The sequence below is a fragment of the Sinohyriopsis cumingii genome, chromosome 8 (assembly GCF_028554795.1).
Source record: "Sinohyriopsis cumingii isolate HCF-2022 chromosome 8, ASM2855479v2, whole genome shotgun sequence".
In the NCBI taxonomy this organism is placed as follows: domain Eukaryota; kingdom Metazoa; phylum Mollusca; class Bivalvia; order Unionida; family Unionidae; genus Sinohyriopsis; species Sinohyriopsis cumingii.
Window position 1 is genome coordinate 55977866 of NC_142968.1, and position 16666 is coordinate 55994531.

At 36.1% G+C, this 16666-nt stretch overlaps 1 protein-coding gene across 1 annotated transcript in view; it reads right to left on the reverse strand.

Annotated features, from left to right (window-relative positions):
* Positions 1 to 387: 387 nt before the first annotated feature.
* LOC149793570 (uncharacterized) overlaps positions 388 to 16666 on the reverse strand; it is a 33451-nt gene continuing 17172 nt past the window's right edge. The window contains exons 2-6 of the mRNA XM_089969019.1: positions 5919 to 6182; positions 4925 to 4963; positions 4263 to 4376; positions 3601 to 3758; positions 388 to 747 (exon numbers count right to left, since the gene is read on the reverse strand). Of these exons, the coding sequence (XP_089825145.1) occupies positions 388 to 747; positions 3601 to 3758; positions 4263 to 4376; positions 4925 to 4963; positions 5919 to 6182 (935 nt within the window). The remainder of the gene's footprint in view (positions 748 to 3600; positions 3759 to 4262; positions 4377 to 4924; positions 4964 to 5918; positions 6183 to 16666) is intronic.

The window sequence follows — 16666 nt, forward strand, 5'->3', positions numbered from 1 at the left end:
TTCCATATCAATGTTTTGACAAAATACGTTATATGAAAAGGTTATTTAAATCATGGCTGATAAATTTAAAAACAAATTAGAAAAGCATGCAACCTAATTTATGACACTGAAAATATAAATATGAAGACAGTATGTTAAGGATTTTAAAAACTTAATGAGAGTTGTGGTGGCGGTTTATTTACATGATATCGATTGTTTTTGGTGTCATATTTTGTACAGTTGCTTTGCATCTCAGTTCTGATCTTTGGAATGAACGTTTGGTTCATGAATAACATGTGTTCTCTAAACAAATATGATAATTGATAATTCAGGTTAAAACGATTTTTACGCTCATTTGAGATGATATAATCCTTTATTGTCCAAGTAATTCGATTATACTGATGATCTTCAAAAAGTTGGGGTTATATAAGAATGATCGGTTTCAAGCACTTCAATTTTCTCAACCTGACAAAGATGTGCTTCATTCAGACAAAAGAACTCGTTTGTTTTGATTATAGTTGTTTGATCTGTTCCCGACTCGTTGGTTTCTCCGTTCTTGCGTATGTCTGTAGGACGAGGAAGATCGCATAGTGGGCTTATATAGTCTTCATAGTCCTCATTTTTTACATGCACATCAGTTTTTCCAGTAGGACACATTTCCATTGAAGTAGTACAGTTGTTGCATCCGTGTCCAGTACTACCTCCAGTTTCATTCAAATTTCTCTCCAAAACCTTGTCTCTTGCATAACAATAGACCGACTCGGCAGACTGAAAAGAAGACAGTGTGAATATATTTCAGTCAGTTTACCTCTGTTAACTTCTAAAGGTAATAACAGAGACCATTATATTTATATGCGCCGGGGCTGGACGAAATATTAAAAGGAAGATAAAGTACACTTTACCAAAATATTTAGAAATCGAATACTTTTGGCCACTGAGAAGTTGTTCAAGAAATTAAACCAATTAATCACCAAAGCGACCCAGAGGTATGTATTTTAATAGGTGAATTATATGCATATTGCACTTTAGACCATTTTCAAAAATAAAATGAAAATGTTTCATGATAATGTAACAAAAACTGATGCGCAGTATTATTCTTATAATGGTGAATTATCATAAGTTTTTGAGACAAATTAAACATATACCAGTGTCACGTGGTTTGGACCAGTAGCATCTAAATATTCTCACACAGTTTAAAAACTGTTCCTTTGGTTTAATATATTAAGGCAAGTAGCCCATCTCTCACCTGTCATACATTGGTTTAAATGGCAAATGAGGCAGGTGCCTTGAATAATTTCCTGCTATTTGGTATAAATTTGTTATATTTGACATTCCATTTAACTGTTTTAACTTCGTCTTTGCCAGATGGCACAGTGGTGCAATGGCTTATGTTTCAACCATGCTTAATGGGATATGAGCATAATTTGTGTTTTCCACCTTGTTCTTATGGAAGCCATAACTTTGCAATGGGAAGCCATTAGGGACCAAATTTTGATGGAGCATGCCAAACGAATTGTTTATACCATGTTTGCTTAGAATTGTCAAAACCAGTATAAAGACGTATTTGACAAAAGGTTTTCCATTTGGTTGATATGCAAGTCACACCATTCCTAGGCGAACAACTCCAGACATATTTTAATAGACCATCTCTTAAGAAACAGTCATACTCAGCTTGATCAAAATCCGAGCTCTTCCGTTTCAGAGAAAGAATCGAAAATATGTTTCCAACCATTTACTAATGAAACCACGTCGTTACTAGCCAGATACACAGGGCATAATTTCGACTGACCATCTCCTAACAAACATGCCTACCAAAGTTGATTAAATTTGTTCAGCCGTTCTGGAATAACCGAATATACTTTCACCATTTTATCTATTAATAAAGTCACTCCGTTAATAGAAAGGCGAACCTGAACATAATTTTAGTAGAATAAACAATCTAAGGAAGTTTTGAACCGAATCAGCTCAAAGATTTTTCAGATCTTGAAAAATAGCTTTGTTGACACGCTACGAACGAGTTACGGTGGACGATATACGCAAGACCGACGATTTACGAAGACATGACGTAGGATCAACAACAGTTTTATTCAACGGTGGTGGTGTACAGATGGATGAACACACCTCTTTTCTCTCTGATTGTATTTTAGTTTTCGCTAGTCTGTTAATTAGTGGCTTTTCCAAGATAAATAATCTGGACATTGATAGCATTATAAGCCAAGAATTGCACATGCCACGTTGTCAATATCTTGGTGCAGTGGTAGCATATCAACGCAAGAGAACCACATTCAAATCCCACTTAGTTTTATTATTTTTTTCTTTTCTTCCTAAAGACGTGTTTTCTTACCTAATTTAGAAAAGATGATTTACTATTTATATTTTCTATGCGAATGACGTAAAACACAACCTAACATAATTTAAACATAGGACATGATATTACCGTAATAAATCCGCTACTTCAGTGTCTGTTAAACTCTCGAGCTAGCCAACACGTTTGAGAATAAAATGGAACTATATATATATACTAAAGTGCCTGGAAAATAGAGTGAAGATAGCCAAAACGTGAATCTATACAGCATTTTGAAGCAATATTGGGCCATAAATGGTTATACCGTCTTGTTTTGGGCATATAATACGGGTGCGCTATGAAAGCCACTTTCAGCCGCACTGGCTTCTCTGTGTTCCCACGTTCCATCACAGGACACTTTAATTGTTGTAACGGTGGTCGGTCGTCTACATTATTCTTCGACGTTTTCTCAGGTTCTGTCCACATACTCAACTATTTATTACCAATCAACGGCACCAAAAAACATCCGATAAAGATCCAAACTGTCATTGCTTTAACATTTACAGCAATATAATTAAAGTTAACGGTACGAAAAGACATAAAATGTGATCAAATGGGGCCATTGACAGAGACACTTTTCCAACGATTCACATATATATTGCGAACGACCTCAGAAGCGATTGGCTTAGCGTAAAATCGATATAATATTTTAAAATAATTTCAAGTGGTTTTTAATATTTTCCTCCACCTTATAATAATACATTCGAGCATGTGTTATAGTCACAGTAGTAAAGAAACGGGTCATTTTAGTAAACAATGAAAAGTTGAACTCCAGAGAGAGAGAGAGAGAGAGAGACAACAGAGAGAGAGAGAGAGAGAGATTTGAAAATATTTTAACGTAGCTTATACAAATTTTCAATCATATCTCTACGATGTTTACAGTCTGAAAGTTTATAGTTATGTTTACCATAGGGGCATCATGCCGCAGACATGTGACATCATGTCACACCCAGTCATTTTATCCTCACACCTGGCCGACCAGCCCTAACACTAACATCTCAATGCTGAGCGGATAGCGACACAGCTGTTAGTGCCATATTCATACGTCTTTGGTATGATTCGGCGGGGTTCGAAGCCGCGATTTCCTGCATCCGAGGCGGACGTTCTACCCAATGGACCACCGGAGCGGTCCATATATATATATATATATATATATATATATATATATATATATATATATATATATATATATATATATATATATATAGAGAGAGAGAGAGAGAGAGAGAGAGAGAGAGAGAGAGAGAGAGAGAGAGAGAGTCGTTGTTTGATAGTACCTCATTAATGGTATTATACATGTCTTCCTGAAATTTCTGACCACAATTATCATGTCTTAACTTGATTAGGTCCTGCGACTGTATGCCAGTATCAGGATGATCAGCAGCAATATTGTTTTCTCTATTTCCCGTTGCACACAGCGGTACAGGTCTTCTGCCTACAAATCATATTTGCAAGATTGAAAAATATATATTGAACAGACTTAAGAAATAACCCAGTGCAAAATGGGTCCTTGCATCCAAGCAAAGTCAAGAAAAGCACACACATACATATTTGTATGCATACTTGACATGTGCAAGTTTATAAGTGATAGAACATATATGGCATCTTTTTTATCCTGAAATATCAAGAATGTCTAATGAACATAATAGTTCTTTCGAACATTTAGTTCACAGATGTAGCTTATCGAATTATAACTTAGATACGAGATAGTTCGTCTTACAAAACGTTGTTATAACCTAAACGTATCATTGGTAGTTTCGTATGTCCTCATTTTCGGATACTTTAAGCTATTCCGCATTCTTTTAAGTTTTTGGAAGGAATATTCTTTTCGGTAAGTACTCATGCGTAATTGTAAGTAGCAACATTTCTGCTACACATTTTTTCTACGCTGTGGAAATAATAGAATATGTTTGATTCAAGAGCACAATACACATCATACCGATTCCTCTGCCTGCATGTTTACGCCAACACATGAAGAATATGATGAATCCAGCAGTGAGGAGAAAGCCGGAAACAGTAACTGAAACTAACCAATATTGTTCTGGTCGGGGACCTGAAAGAGAAAATAAAGACTATATTTGTTAATAATGATGTAAAGAAGGGACGAAAGGATGGTCATTGTTAAATAGAAAGTGAATCAATAAATGGGGACTGCAAGAGAAATGTACCCAATTTAAAATAAGACAATAGTAATAGCGCATATTGTTTCAGCTTAACGTAATATGCAATCTGATAAATCAACGATATGGACTTATCTTGCTTTAGCATAACATCTGTGAACAAATATGCAATTAATTTTACGAATGGCAAAACCGAATTGTATCATTGTGTTAAATAGATTTTGTTCGACATGCATATATTCAAAACATGCATGGTTCATATTTCGTTGATTTTATTAAAAAGTTTTTTTTTAAAGTTGTTTTCTACGAAATCTACCAATGGAATCTAATCGATCTGTGCACTAGAATGAAGACAAGTTGCATGATTTATAGTGTTGAGTTAGCATTTTCAACATATCTATTGCAATTTAATTACTCTGCCTGACTTGTGTTCTATGCAGAACAGATTTTTTGTGGCGACAATAGTATTTGATATGTTCACCTTGATTTTCTCCGGGTGGGGAAGAAAATATGGTAACATCTGAAAAGAAACGAAAACAAAGAAATAATAATAACAACAATAACAAAAGGCTATAGGGCAACACACACACACACACATTAAGTTTTTATCATGAAACATCAACAAAACCGTCTTCGGAGACGGAATATTTTGAGTATGAATGAGTGAATGAGTGGATGGCTTGATGGTTGTACTGATGGCTGGATATATAGATAGGTAGATAGATAGACAGATTTGATGTTATATATGCAATGTGTGTGAATATCTTTTTTACAAAAATATCTCTGGTGAGCAATTTTGGGGTTAAATATTAATAAAACCCCGCACATTTTATATTTATACAAGGTCAACAATTTTAAGCTCGAAGTAGTTAGTACTGCCCTGTTTCAAGTTACGTGGAAAACCAATCCCACTGGAGACATAGACTTGAAGAAGGAACACTCAGTATCAGTTTGAGAAACAGGTTCATTATTGTCCAGATAATTTTTTTACTGTAGGAGAGCTAAGATGAAAGAGGTGCGACCTATAAAAGGTCTACATACAATGTTAACATAGCATGCACTTTATGATACGTATTGAATACGATCTTACCCTTTGTATACCTTTGCAAGTACTTTATTGTGAGAAATCCTAAACGCTTATAAATTTTCGTATGAAGTAAGCTTACCCTTTGTATACCTTTGCAAGTACTTTATTGTGAGAAATCATAAACGCTTATAAATTTTAGTATGAAGTAAGCATATAATTAAGACGATAATCATCTTGTGACAAAAAAAAAAAAATCGTTGAAACAGATATTTTAATAAAGAACAATTTTCATCTAGACATGTCCTTGGATTTTAATAAAATTGCATTTTTCCTTTTGTGCCTTCATACAACGAACTGACCTTGCATAACGTTATAACGTTATCTTGTTACATTTCGTGGATTAATTATAATACATATATGAGCATGAATCACTATCAAGATTTATTACCATTTACGTAGTGCAGAAAAAAGGGGTTTGATTCCACTGTCGCATCTGTTTTTCGATTTCTTACAATACAAGCGTATCCTCCAGACATTCTTGAAACAAAGCTGCTGATTTTGAGTTCTTCCTCCTCGACATTGATATAATAACTTTTCCACCGAAAAGTGCACTTCGGAAAACAGTCGGCAGAACACTTGACTGTAAATGTTTGGTTTTCCCTCAGATAAATATCGCTTTCATTAATATTCAAGGAAACGTTGATGGGTCCATCTGAATTTCAGTTTTTAAAAAGAACAAAAAGTAGAAAAGGAATGTAAATACAAATCGCAATTGCAACTTGATGCTTAGTTCAGCACCTTAAAATTTCTCCTATGTATACGATATCGTATGCAGCAATGACCCATGGGTCTCTTGTTTGATTAACGGTAGAGAAAATCTTTATACACGTTCATCAACTCACATGTTTACGTCTATTATCTGAACGTCGATTATTAAGAAAGCCCATTGTATTTCTTAATAAGATATTGAAATGTATCTGTGTGAAACAAACGCTATCGCCAGAATGTTGATACGGCATTTGGCGGAATCACTTTTGGAACTACTTTTTCCCATTTAGGAATTATATCTGCCCCTGTGTATGTTATTCCAACCAGTATTTCCATATTTGAGCCTACTGTCATTTATTATTTTAGTTTGGTTCTTCTCTTTCGCTCTTCCTCCACGCCAACCCCCATGAACATAGAACAGATCTTAAGATATATTAATTATGTACACGCTCTAGTGTAGGTTCATACAATCAATGAAGAGGCGCCATCAAGAAAGCAGCCCCCCCCATACAACAACAGGTAGTCTTCAGATATTAACTTCTTTTAATGATTACTTTTTCACAGGAATCATGCAAACTTGAAAGTGACTTAACTTAAATGACATGGTGCAGCTATTCGATATTCTTTGCCAGCTGTACAGTATCGTATAACTTTCCACACTACAAGAAACGGTACACATTTTCGAGAAAAAGGAAACGTCTTGACAACATATAGCAACAAAATTGCTCCAGTAGAGTTTCTAACACTTACAAGAACCATATTTTAACACGACTGAGAAATTGAATATAGATGAGTGTTGCTTCCAAACTAAAATTAAGTCACGATCAAATTTTGTGTTCGGTGTCTGTTATGAGACCCAATGCGTAAGCTTACCAAGGCCAAGTCATTCACATCTGAATGCAGAAATGAACACAATAAAGAATCAACATTCTTATAAGTTTACTCCAGTCATTAGAATCGCTTGCTTAAGGATGTTACGCTCCGAAGTCTATCGGATAATGTCGATATGTGATATTTGTACAGTACCAAACTCCAACTATGTTTACGGTATCAATCATAGCGAACAATGCGTTAACAAAAATGAAAATATTCTTCATTTTTGTATGAAAGGAGTAATTTTGATTAAACATGTTTTATTGTTGCAATATGATAAAGTCGAATAGGGCACATATTATAACAACTTAATTAAACCACTCCCTGCATGATAACATTATTTCAACATATTTCAACAGTGTGGCCAAAAGTAATAATGACAAATAATTGGGGGGGGGGGGAACTAGGCTTTTTACATTATTCGGCTTTAGGACATAAACAATTTTTCAAAGCACTGTAAGACATGCTGCATCTGGTATTCTATTTAAAAAATTTCCACAAGACCCTGTTAAGGGTATAAAAGATGAATTTGTAGAATTTGGCTTGAGATGGTAAACGCCTCTATCATTTGAACGTTGAATGTTATAATGTATGTGTTCGGACACACGGGGGGGGGGGATATATAAATGAGATGATCCGGAGATTACTTCTTTTTAATTTTATAGTGTTAATAATTTTTGTCTCGCAAGACTAGATTTTAGATTATCCTACATAATCTCAAAATGGAGAGCGTTCCTACTCGTGCATTTTGGCAGTCATGTAGCTACTGTCTCCGCTTCAAGCTGTAGCTTCTCTTCCGTCCTAGACTACACAGACATATTTCAAAATGGGCCTGTACAAGTTATGCATTGTTTTATTTAAAACACACAATTTGAAGCATTACATGTTTGAGCTAAATTTGTAAAATGTTGTCCTAAAATTAGTGTAAATTTCGGAATTTCTTTTTAGCGATGTAGTAATGAAGTCCTTAAACGCATTGACAGCTTCTAGAGAAATATATTTATGCAAATCGATGATTTTGCCTTAAATTATATAATTTAAGAAAAGCCTACTTTTTAAAGAAGTTATAAAGAGTATTTCACTCGCAGAGTGGAAACATTTTATATTGTCACTCTTGACTTCCCCCTTCGAGACGATACAATATTTCCACTTCAATCGTGAAATATATATTTATAAAAATAACGTAGATAACCCGTATATCTCATTAGTTTTAAAACATATCATGTGGTTTATAATACACTAATTTTGGAATGAGATATATAAGTCTAGCCAAGATATAAATGGTATATATAATGAATGTCCTTTTCCATACAAAATGATTCATACAAAAGGATTCAGCAAACACTTTTTTTAACTCAATCTTACGAAATACAGATGCGTCATCCATGCCTATATATTTATCTGGATATAAAAAGCATGCACCCTTAACCTTGTCAACAAATACTTGGTATAATTTTCAAATTTACATCCAATTCTTGCATCACTGATAATTATATATCACTTTGTAAATCTTGCCCTGCTGCAATGTCATAATTTAGATGCGTGAAAAGGAATTTATGTGGACTACCTTCGGAGACTATTCCCAAATATATCCCAAATTCAGGATTCAGGTACAAATAGCTTCATATAAGGGACAAGAGATTAACTGTTGAAACTACTTCCATTTTATTACGTGAGACCTTTGAAAGTTTTTAATTTTTGATACTTAAATCAAGATATTCTCCCTGCTCAAAAAAATACCAATATCAATTTTTTTTAGAAGTAGTATAAATTTGAATAGTTTAGTACACTGAGCTGCAGTACGTTTGCCAATTTTGTTCAAAGTTCTAATGAAACTCACGAATTGGCCATCTGTGCAAGTGTAGACATCCTATTTCTTAAGAAACTAAGAAGGGATTATTAACTTTTTTTTAAATTTACCACATGCCATGTAAGTAAATATTTAGTGTTTTTAAAGTAAGAAGGGACTAAACAATCATATATGCAGTACATGTGAATAGTAGATATTGTCAGCGAAGTATTGCTTTCATTTGCCCAACTGAAATGAAAATAATTCAGTCAACAGCAGACTTAGTATATATATATATATATATATATATATATATATATATATATATATATATATAAAGGGTATTGATCATCATATGGAATAAAATGACAACGATAGTTGTACAGTAAAAAAAGAATACTTTTTATCACTCCCATTATAATACAATTCTGAGATATAATTATTATAATAACAAGCTGATTTCATCTACAACACATATTGTAATACAGTTAGCTCTTTTGCATGCAAGGTTTGCGACAGAGTGTTATATCACTAACATATTTATTTTATGGAATATATCAATTCATCACTTATTAATATAAATATCAGTTCAACAGCTAATCATAGCCAATACAAGGAGACATAAGACCAAGTTCATTTGTAGTCTCACTGCAATATTTTATTACAAAATGGGTTGTGACAGCATGCAGTTTTATAATGCATTTTATAATACAGTCTTCTGTGTTTGAAATAGAGGTTGCGACTGCATGCAATTTAAACCCCAGCTGAAATAAAATATTTTTTTAAAAGTGTGTGTGTGTGTGATTTGGATTTTTAACGTAGCTTTAACAAGTTTTCAGTCATATCGCTACGATGTATGCAGTGTGACAGTTTATAGTGATGTCTAGCACTGGGGCATCATGCCGCAGATATGTAGCATCATGTCCCACCCAGTCACATTATCCTGACACCAGGCCGACCAGTCCTAACACTGACCTCTTAATGCTGAACGCCAAGTGAGGCAGCTGTTAGTACATTTTTGTAAGTCTTTGGTATGACTCGACCGGGGATCGAACCCACGACCTCCCGCATCCGAAGCGGACGCTCTAACCACTAGGACACCGGAGCGTTTTATTTTTAAAAAAAAGAATCAATCAAACATAACACTTATCAATATTAATGTCAGGGTCAACGACCAAACAGAGCTAACAAAACGAGGGCTAATCGATATTTAGTGCCGTTTATCAGACCGGAAACACCTATTTTGAAATGTGAATACAACTGAACGTTTCGAATGACCGTAAATGGAAGTAAATGGAAAAATAACATCTACCTAAATAACATTATTATGGTCGAATAGATATGGGTGCAATAGACAAATGAAGAAATATTCATAAAGGTACAACTGCATTCTATATGAAATTCGTAATTATAGACTTGATACAACCTTGCCAGATAATCACTATGTTTCTGGAATATGTCCATATTGCAAGTTTGTCCACAACATATATTGTTGACTACGTGCCAGATATCTGCCACACGAAATTTGGTTTTGTTGCATTTGCTGCTTAAATGAACCATCTGTGTATGTTTATTTGCATTAAAAGAGTTAATACAAGGTAATACAAACGCCATTTTTTACATGCAATATATTCTATAACTTGTCCGCTGTTTCTCATTCGTCTTATTTATCATAAATAGATTCTTAGACTTAGAATTATAGAGAACTGTTCGAAGCTAAATTATGGTGAAATCTGGCGCTCGGTTCGAATTTTTACATGGCGCTTAATCGTAAACTTACAATGCGATTGATTGAAACGTGCCAAAATACCAACATTAAAACGTTTAGCTAATGGTTGACTAATTATCTGTGATGATATTTTTATAAAAAAAAAATTATTACTTATCAAAATAAATATCAGATTTAAAGATCAAATATGGAGGTTTATTGTTGACTTTTTTATTCATGAAAATCACATCTGTTATTATCATTAAATGATATCTCATAATTTATGAATACTTTAAGCTTAAAATGTTACTTTTGCTAAAGAAGAGGGGAATATGCATTACATCCCCTGATACCGAAGAACGACAAATTCACTAAAATATAGAGCACAATACAGGAGATTTAAGGCATAATATAATAAACCGTGATCTTAAGGTAATTTATGAAATTAAAATGACTAATGTTTCACAATATAGCTCGTTTACAGATTCTATAGCCATCGATTAATTCTATTAAATTAAAGAGAACATCACAATATTTAGATCATGGAAGTTAAATTGCACAAAGGAAGCAGTGGTAGCTGAGTTGGTAGAGTGTCAGTCTCATAATCAAAGGATAACGGGTTCGATACTCGCCCTAGTCATCACGGGTCGGCTACCATGGTGTGTCATTAGCTCCTATTTCCTCTGCATTATATTACTATTAATGCGTTTAAAGTGAAGCTACAACAAACAAAAATCTAACAAAATTGGTCACAAGCCTGGAATCACAACGCATTTGTAAAAAAAAAATGTCTGCTTTATTTACATAGAGGCAGTAACCATGCTAAGCTTCATATTATATTGTGTTAGCAGCTTTCTTGCAGAAACGTTCGTCGAATAGTTTATTATTTTAAATGTTAGAATCAACATTGATTGATTTCAAATAGATATAACATTTTAATGTTTAGTTCATGGTGGCTTGATTGCCCGAAGATCTATTACGAAATGGGTAACATTGATACTGCATTAATAGCGCATGTTGTGCAAAGTATGCATGCAATTACAACTCCTACTGAAACAACTTTATTTCAATCGCCCCACTTAATAAAAATCAGGGTTAGTAACGATTCAGATCAAAACCAAACCATACCAGACCCACCCACCCCCCACAACATTCACTACTTTAGATGAATACGATAATACATAAAGTTCAGTTTATTACAATCGGAGTTACATCTTGTGTTGCATGTAACAACACATATTGTAATATATTTCTAAAGTATAATAATTGTTACAAAATTGGTTATAGTTACATGTAATGACGACGCAGTTGGTAACAAAGTTCATTTTATTAACATTAGGGTTGATACGATATAAAAAGAAAATTATGGAAATAAGAAAGCTTTGAAATTGCACTACATTACTTACAATATGGAAGAACTATGTAAAGGTCACTTTCTTTAAAACTACAGTTGCGGTCTGAAAAGTCCACATCAGTACACTTTTCTATCCCCACTTGGCACTTTAACTTGCTCGAATTATCCATCATGGTTATGTTTGCAAATGTCAATGTGGAATAATCTCCTTGGACACTGGCTGTATGATTTTGATACACATCGTTTTTTCTCCAGCGGTAGGATAGACAGTCTAATTCATAGGAGGCGTTACAGGTTATGGCTAATGGTTCATGAAGAACTGGCTTTTTATTTTCCACTATCTGTGGCTTATCTGATTTGGAATTAAAACAAATTTGTTATAATATTATATGCCCCAAGTTTTCAGTATCTTTATCTTAAGATAAAGTTTCGTATTTATTTTGCCAAAGCATTGGTTTTCTAACACCTAACAAGATATGTATATCTTCATAAGAATGAGCGACACATTTCAATTCCCGTAGCGCACTCACTCCTGTCCTTTTAAGTTACCTTACGTCCAAATGAAATTTTTTTATCTTAAAATCAACCATGGTGCAAATACAAAACAAGCAAGAACTTGACAGAGCTGTAAATTTATTATTTTCAGCTGCAATATACTAGTCTCAGAGATACTTTTATTTTGTATACCGGTTGTATGCCAAGATGTTTGATGTTGTGGTATGGGGGGGGGGGGATTCCATTTGCTTGAAGGGGCATGATCGAGATTTTAAGTACTAATTGCCAATACACATGCATATGTTACCCATGTTTTGTTCTCGAAAGTTATGTTTTCTTATTATAAACGGAGGAACTTGTGAGTGGAAGGCCATGGTATTTATTAAAATCATAAGTAGTATATGTGGACGATTCAGCCTCAATGGGACTTATCATTAAAAAACACCCTGGGACCGTTTAGCCTCAATGGGAAATTTAACATTACGGAAACCCCTAGGACGATTCAGCCTCAAGGGGAATTAGCATTACAGGACCCCCTGGGACTGTTTAGCTTCAATGAAAATTTAACATTGAAAAAAATCGTGGGACTGTTTAGCCTCAAGGGAATTTAACATGGGAATATATTTTGGGTCTGTTTAGCGTCAAGGGAAATTTAACATGGGAATAAATCGTGGGCCTGAATAGCGTCAAGGGAAAATGGAATAGGGTCGGGACCCTATTTTAATACGGTCCCGACCTGATAGGTCTATGGAAAGGGAACAGGGGAGAGGGATATAAAACACACACACACACACACACACACACACACACACACACATATAAAATAAAAAATGGGCTAGGCAATTGAAAGTCAAGGTCTTTTCGAGACCTATGAGTGACCCTCAAAAGGGCCTTTGGGTTTTATGTTAATATTAAGATATACTAACATAAAGGGCAACGCATTGGTATTCTTCTTGTCCTTAGGCTGCGCCTGACTGCAGGACCGTAAATCTTGACTCTTTTGAGGCATCCTTGATTTTCTACATAGACTCTACGCATCCACAGACTGGTGTCTGTCCTGTGGACAACTGTCCAGTTGGATCGGACATACATTAGCATGTCCGTCCTGAACATCATCGAAGAAACAAGGGTTGATGATTCGACTGTGGTCCACATCTTGAGGCGCCGAGAACAGGTGAATCAATGCAGTGAACTGCGCTTATTTATAGGTAGAGGAAGGATTGAAACGGATTGAGTTCACTGACCAATCCAAACACGCGTTACAAAATTCAGTCAGCCCGCATCCAATCCGAAGAGAACAGTCTGTGACGTCACGTGGTCTATATAGATTCGCTAGCGCCTGTGCGCAGTCAATCTAAGCAACAGTTTTTCAACATGACGGAAACTCAGAAAACGATCAACTGGGGTGCACCAGCAGTGGAGACCACCCAAGGGAACCCGGACTTACTTTCAGAAGAGGTAAATTGGGATTTTGTGGATCTTCTTACCTCGCAAGAATTTGTTCCGGAACCTTCGTCACCTTCTTCATTACCGCACGTGGAGAATTTTAGACAGAGACAGAAAGAAGAATTGGAGAAATTTATACAACAGCAAAAGGTAGCGGAACAAGCTTTTCTTCTACAGCAACAACAGCAAGAAGAAGAGGTAAGAAAAAAAAACAACAAGAAGAAGAAGCAGCAGCAAAGAAACAAGGGTGTGAAAATCAAACGGTCACGGTACTGTTAGACGTTTTAGCGGAGTTAAAAAGTCTGAAACAAATGTATCAGACTTCTTTATCACGACCGAAGAGAATACGACCTTCCCGAGCTAAACACTCCAACCCTGTGACTAAGCCTACCATACCACCCTTAGTGATTTCAACCAAATCATCATCATCAACATTACGCAGTCCAGAAGTAGGCCTCGGCCGTGGCAAAGGCTTAAGACAGTTAAAGTTGATTGCTTAAACTCACCCCTACACCAAAAAAGGTCCTTTTCAGGGCCACCCACGTCTCTCGAAAAGAGATACACTTTCAATTGCCAATAACTAAAAAAAACCCATTTTACCGCTATAGTACGTGTCTGTGTATGAGTGTGTGAGTGTATGTTCTTATTTTAAAATCAAAACCCAAAGACACTTACCTTTATATCTAATTTATTCTTTTATCAATATTTACAATCCAATTCACAATTCACAATTCTCAACAGAACACCTTAAAAAGTTCATACACTTCTTCTGTCTCATTGTTTAGTCTCTCTGTTTTTTCAATTTCTTCACAGTCTTTTCCTCCTCTTCCTCCTCACTTTCTTCCCTTCTTCTTTTCTTCTCCTGTTTCTTTTTCTTCACCTGTCTGCTTTCTTCCTCCTCTTCTTCCTCTGAAGAATTCCTCTCTTCGGACTCATGTTGTTTCTTTTTTGGGCAATCTGGAGACCAATGTCCTTTTTCTTGACAATAATAACAGGTATCTTGACTTTTGTCTTTTCTAACCCCTTTTTTTCTTTTTTAACGGTATGAACACTCTGAAGACCAATGCCCTTTCTTCTGACATATAGCAAGTACCTTGACTTTTATCTCGCAAGGAAAGAGAGTAGTCCGTCGGCTGGTCTGAAGAGAATTTTCTAATGACCCCTCGCAAAGCTCTGATGAAACGTTCGATTTGCGTAGTCTCTTCCATCGTTGTGCTCGGTTTGAGAGTGAAATGAATAGTGAAAGGACAAGACACACACCCTTTTGTATACACTGGTCTGCTAGGACTATAAATTAGTCCATGGTGTTTAAACTGTAGTCATTTGATGTTTTGCTATCAAGATGAAACGATCCAATTCATTTGAGAAGAAAGAAGAAGAAAGTAAGAGGCAGAAACGTGATCTATCGCCTCTTATCAGAGCTGAAGTTTTGGCACAAATTCATGCCAGTGATTTTGAAGAGGACATGAGTGAACCAGAATCCAAACCCTCTAAACAAAGTTCACCACCCTTAGTTAACCCTGAAAAGTACTATGACATTCGAGAGATAGAAAAGCGTTCCTCTAGAAAATTTAGAACCACGGCTTACAAATACACGGTGAAGTTTAAAGATTTCAAGTCCGAAGTACCGTTGGAGAAAGCAGAAGGGTTCATCACCGGGGTGTGGGATTCTTTACTCACCACACTCAAGCGACAATGTCAACCCAAAGAAGACGATCGCTTGAGACTTTCCATACAACACGACGGTTTGAAATCCCCTGTTTGGATCGAGTTTAGCAGCCCTGCAGAATTGACCGCTTCCAAAGTCATGGACAAGATTCAACACGTGCCACAATCCAATGACCAGTTTGACATCACCGATGGAAAAGCCACACTGGACATGACCCACGTCTCTCCTCCTCAAGGGACCGGACAAAGCAATAAGGTGTTATTGGTGAACGACCTTCGCAGCACCAAATAGAGCCTCGTCCAAATTCACAACCCTCAAGATCAGATGTGTTTAGCCAGGGCTATCGTGGTGGGACGAACCTATGCCAACAAGAACGACACGGCAGAATGGAAAAGAGCCTGGAAAACTATTCGACAATCGGACCGAGCCAAACAACGAAGTGAAGCAGAACTCCTGTTACAACAAGCCGGCCTGTCCACAGACACACCCTGCGGCATTCCTGAAATGCAAAAATTGCAAGATGTCCTAGCTCCACGCTACACCTTGAAAGTGCACCCTCAAGAAGTGCGCGGGCCTCTGTTGTTTCGAAGGAAAGACTTTAAGGATGGAAAATACATTCACCTTTATCATCACGATGACCATTTCGATACCATTACCAGTATCACTGCATTCCTGGGATACGGTTATTACTGTGAGAAATGTGACCATGGTTATAACAATCGAGAGCAACACAAGCATTGCGGATCGAAATGCTCAGGATGTTTGGCCTCTCCACCCTGTCTGAGCGAAGGGCAAGAACCAGTGCATTGTCCTGCTTGTCTGCGCACGTTTGTCAGCCCTGCCTGTTACCAACAACATCTGAAGACGCAAGGTTCACAGCAGAAATGTGCTTGTCAACTCCTGAGATTGTGCCCTACGTGTGGACAAGGCATACGTACCAACAGTGCCAAGGCACACGTATGTTCAGGAAAGAAAAAATGTCACATTCGTCACCACATCGTGGACTTGGAACACGAATGCTACGTGCAAAAATACCATCCCCAACCAGAGAAAGACGATGGTCACAAGAAGAAAGGCAATTTCATCTTTTTCGA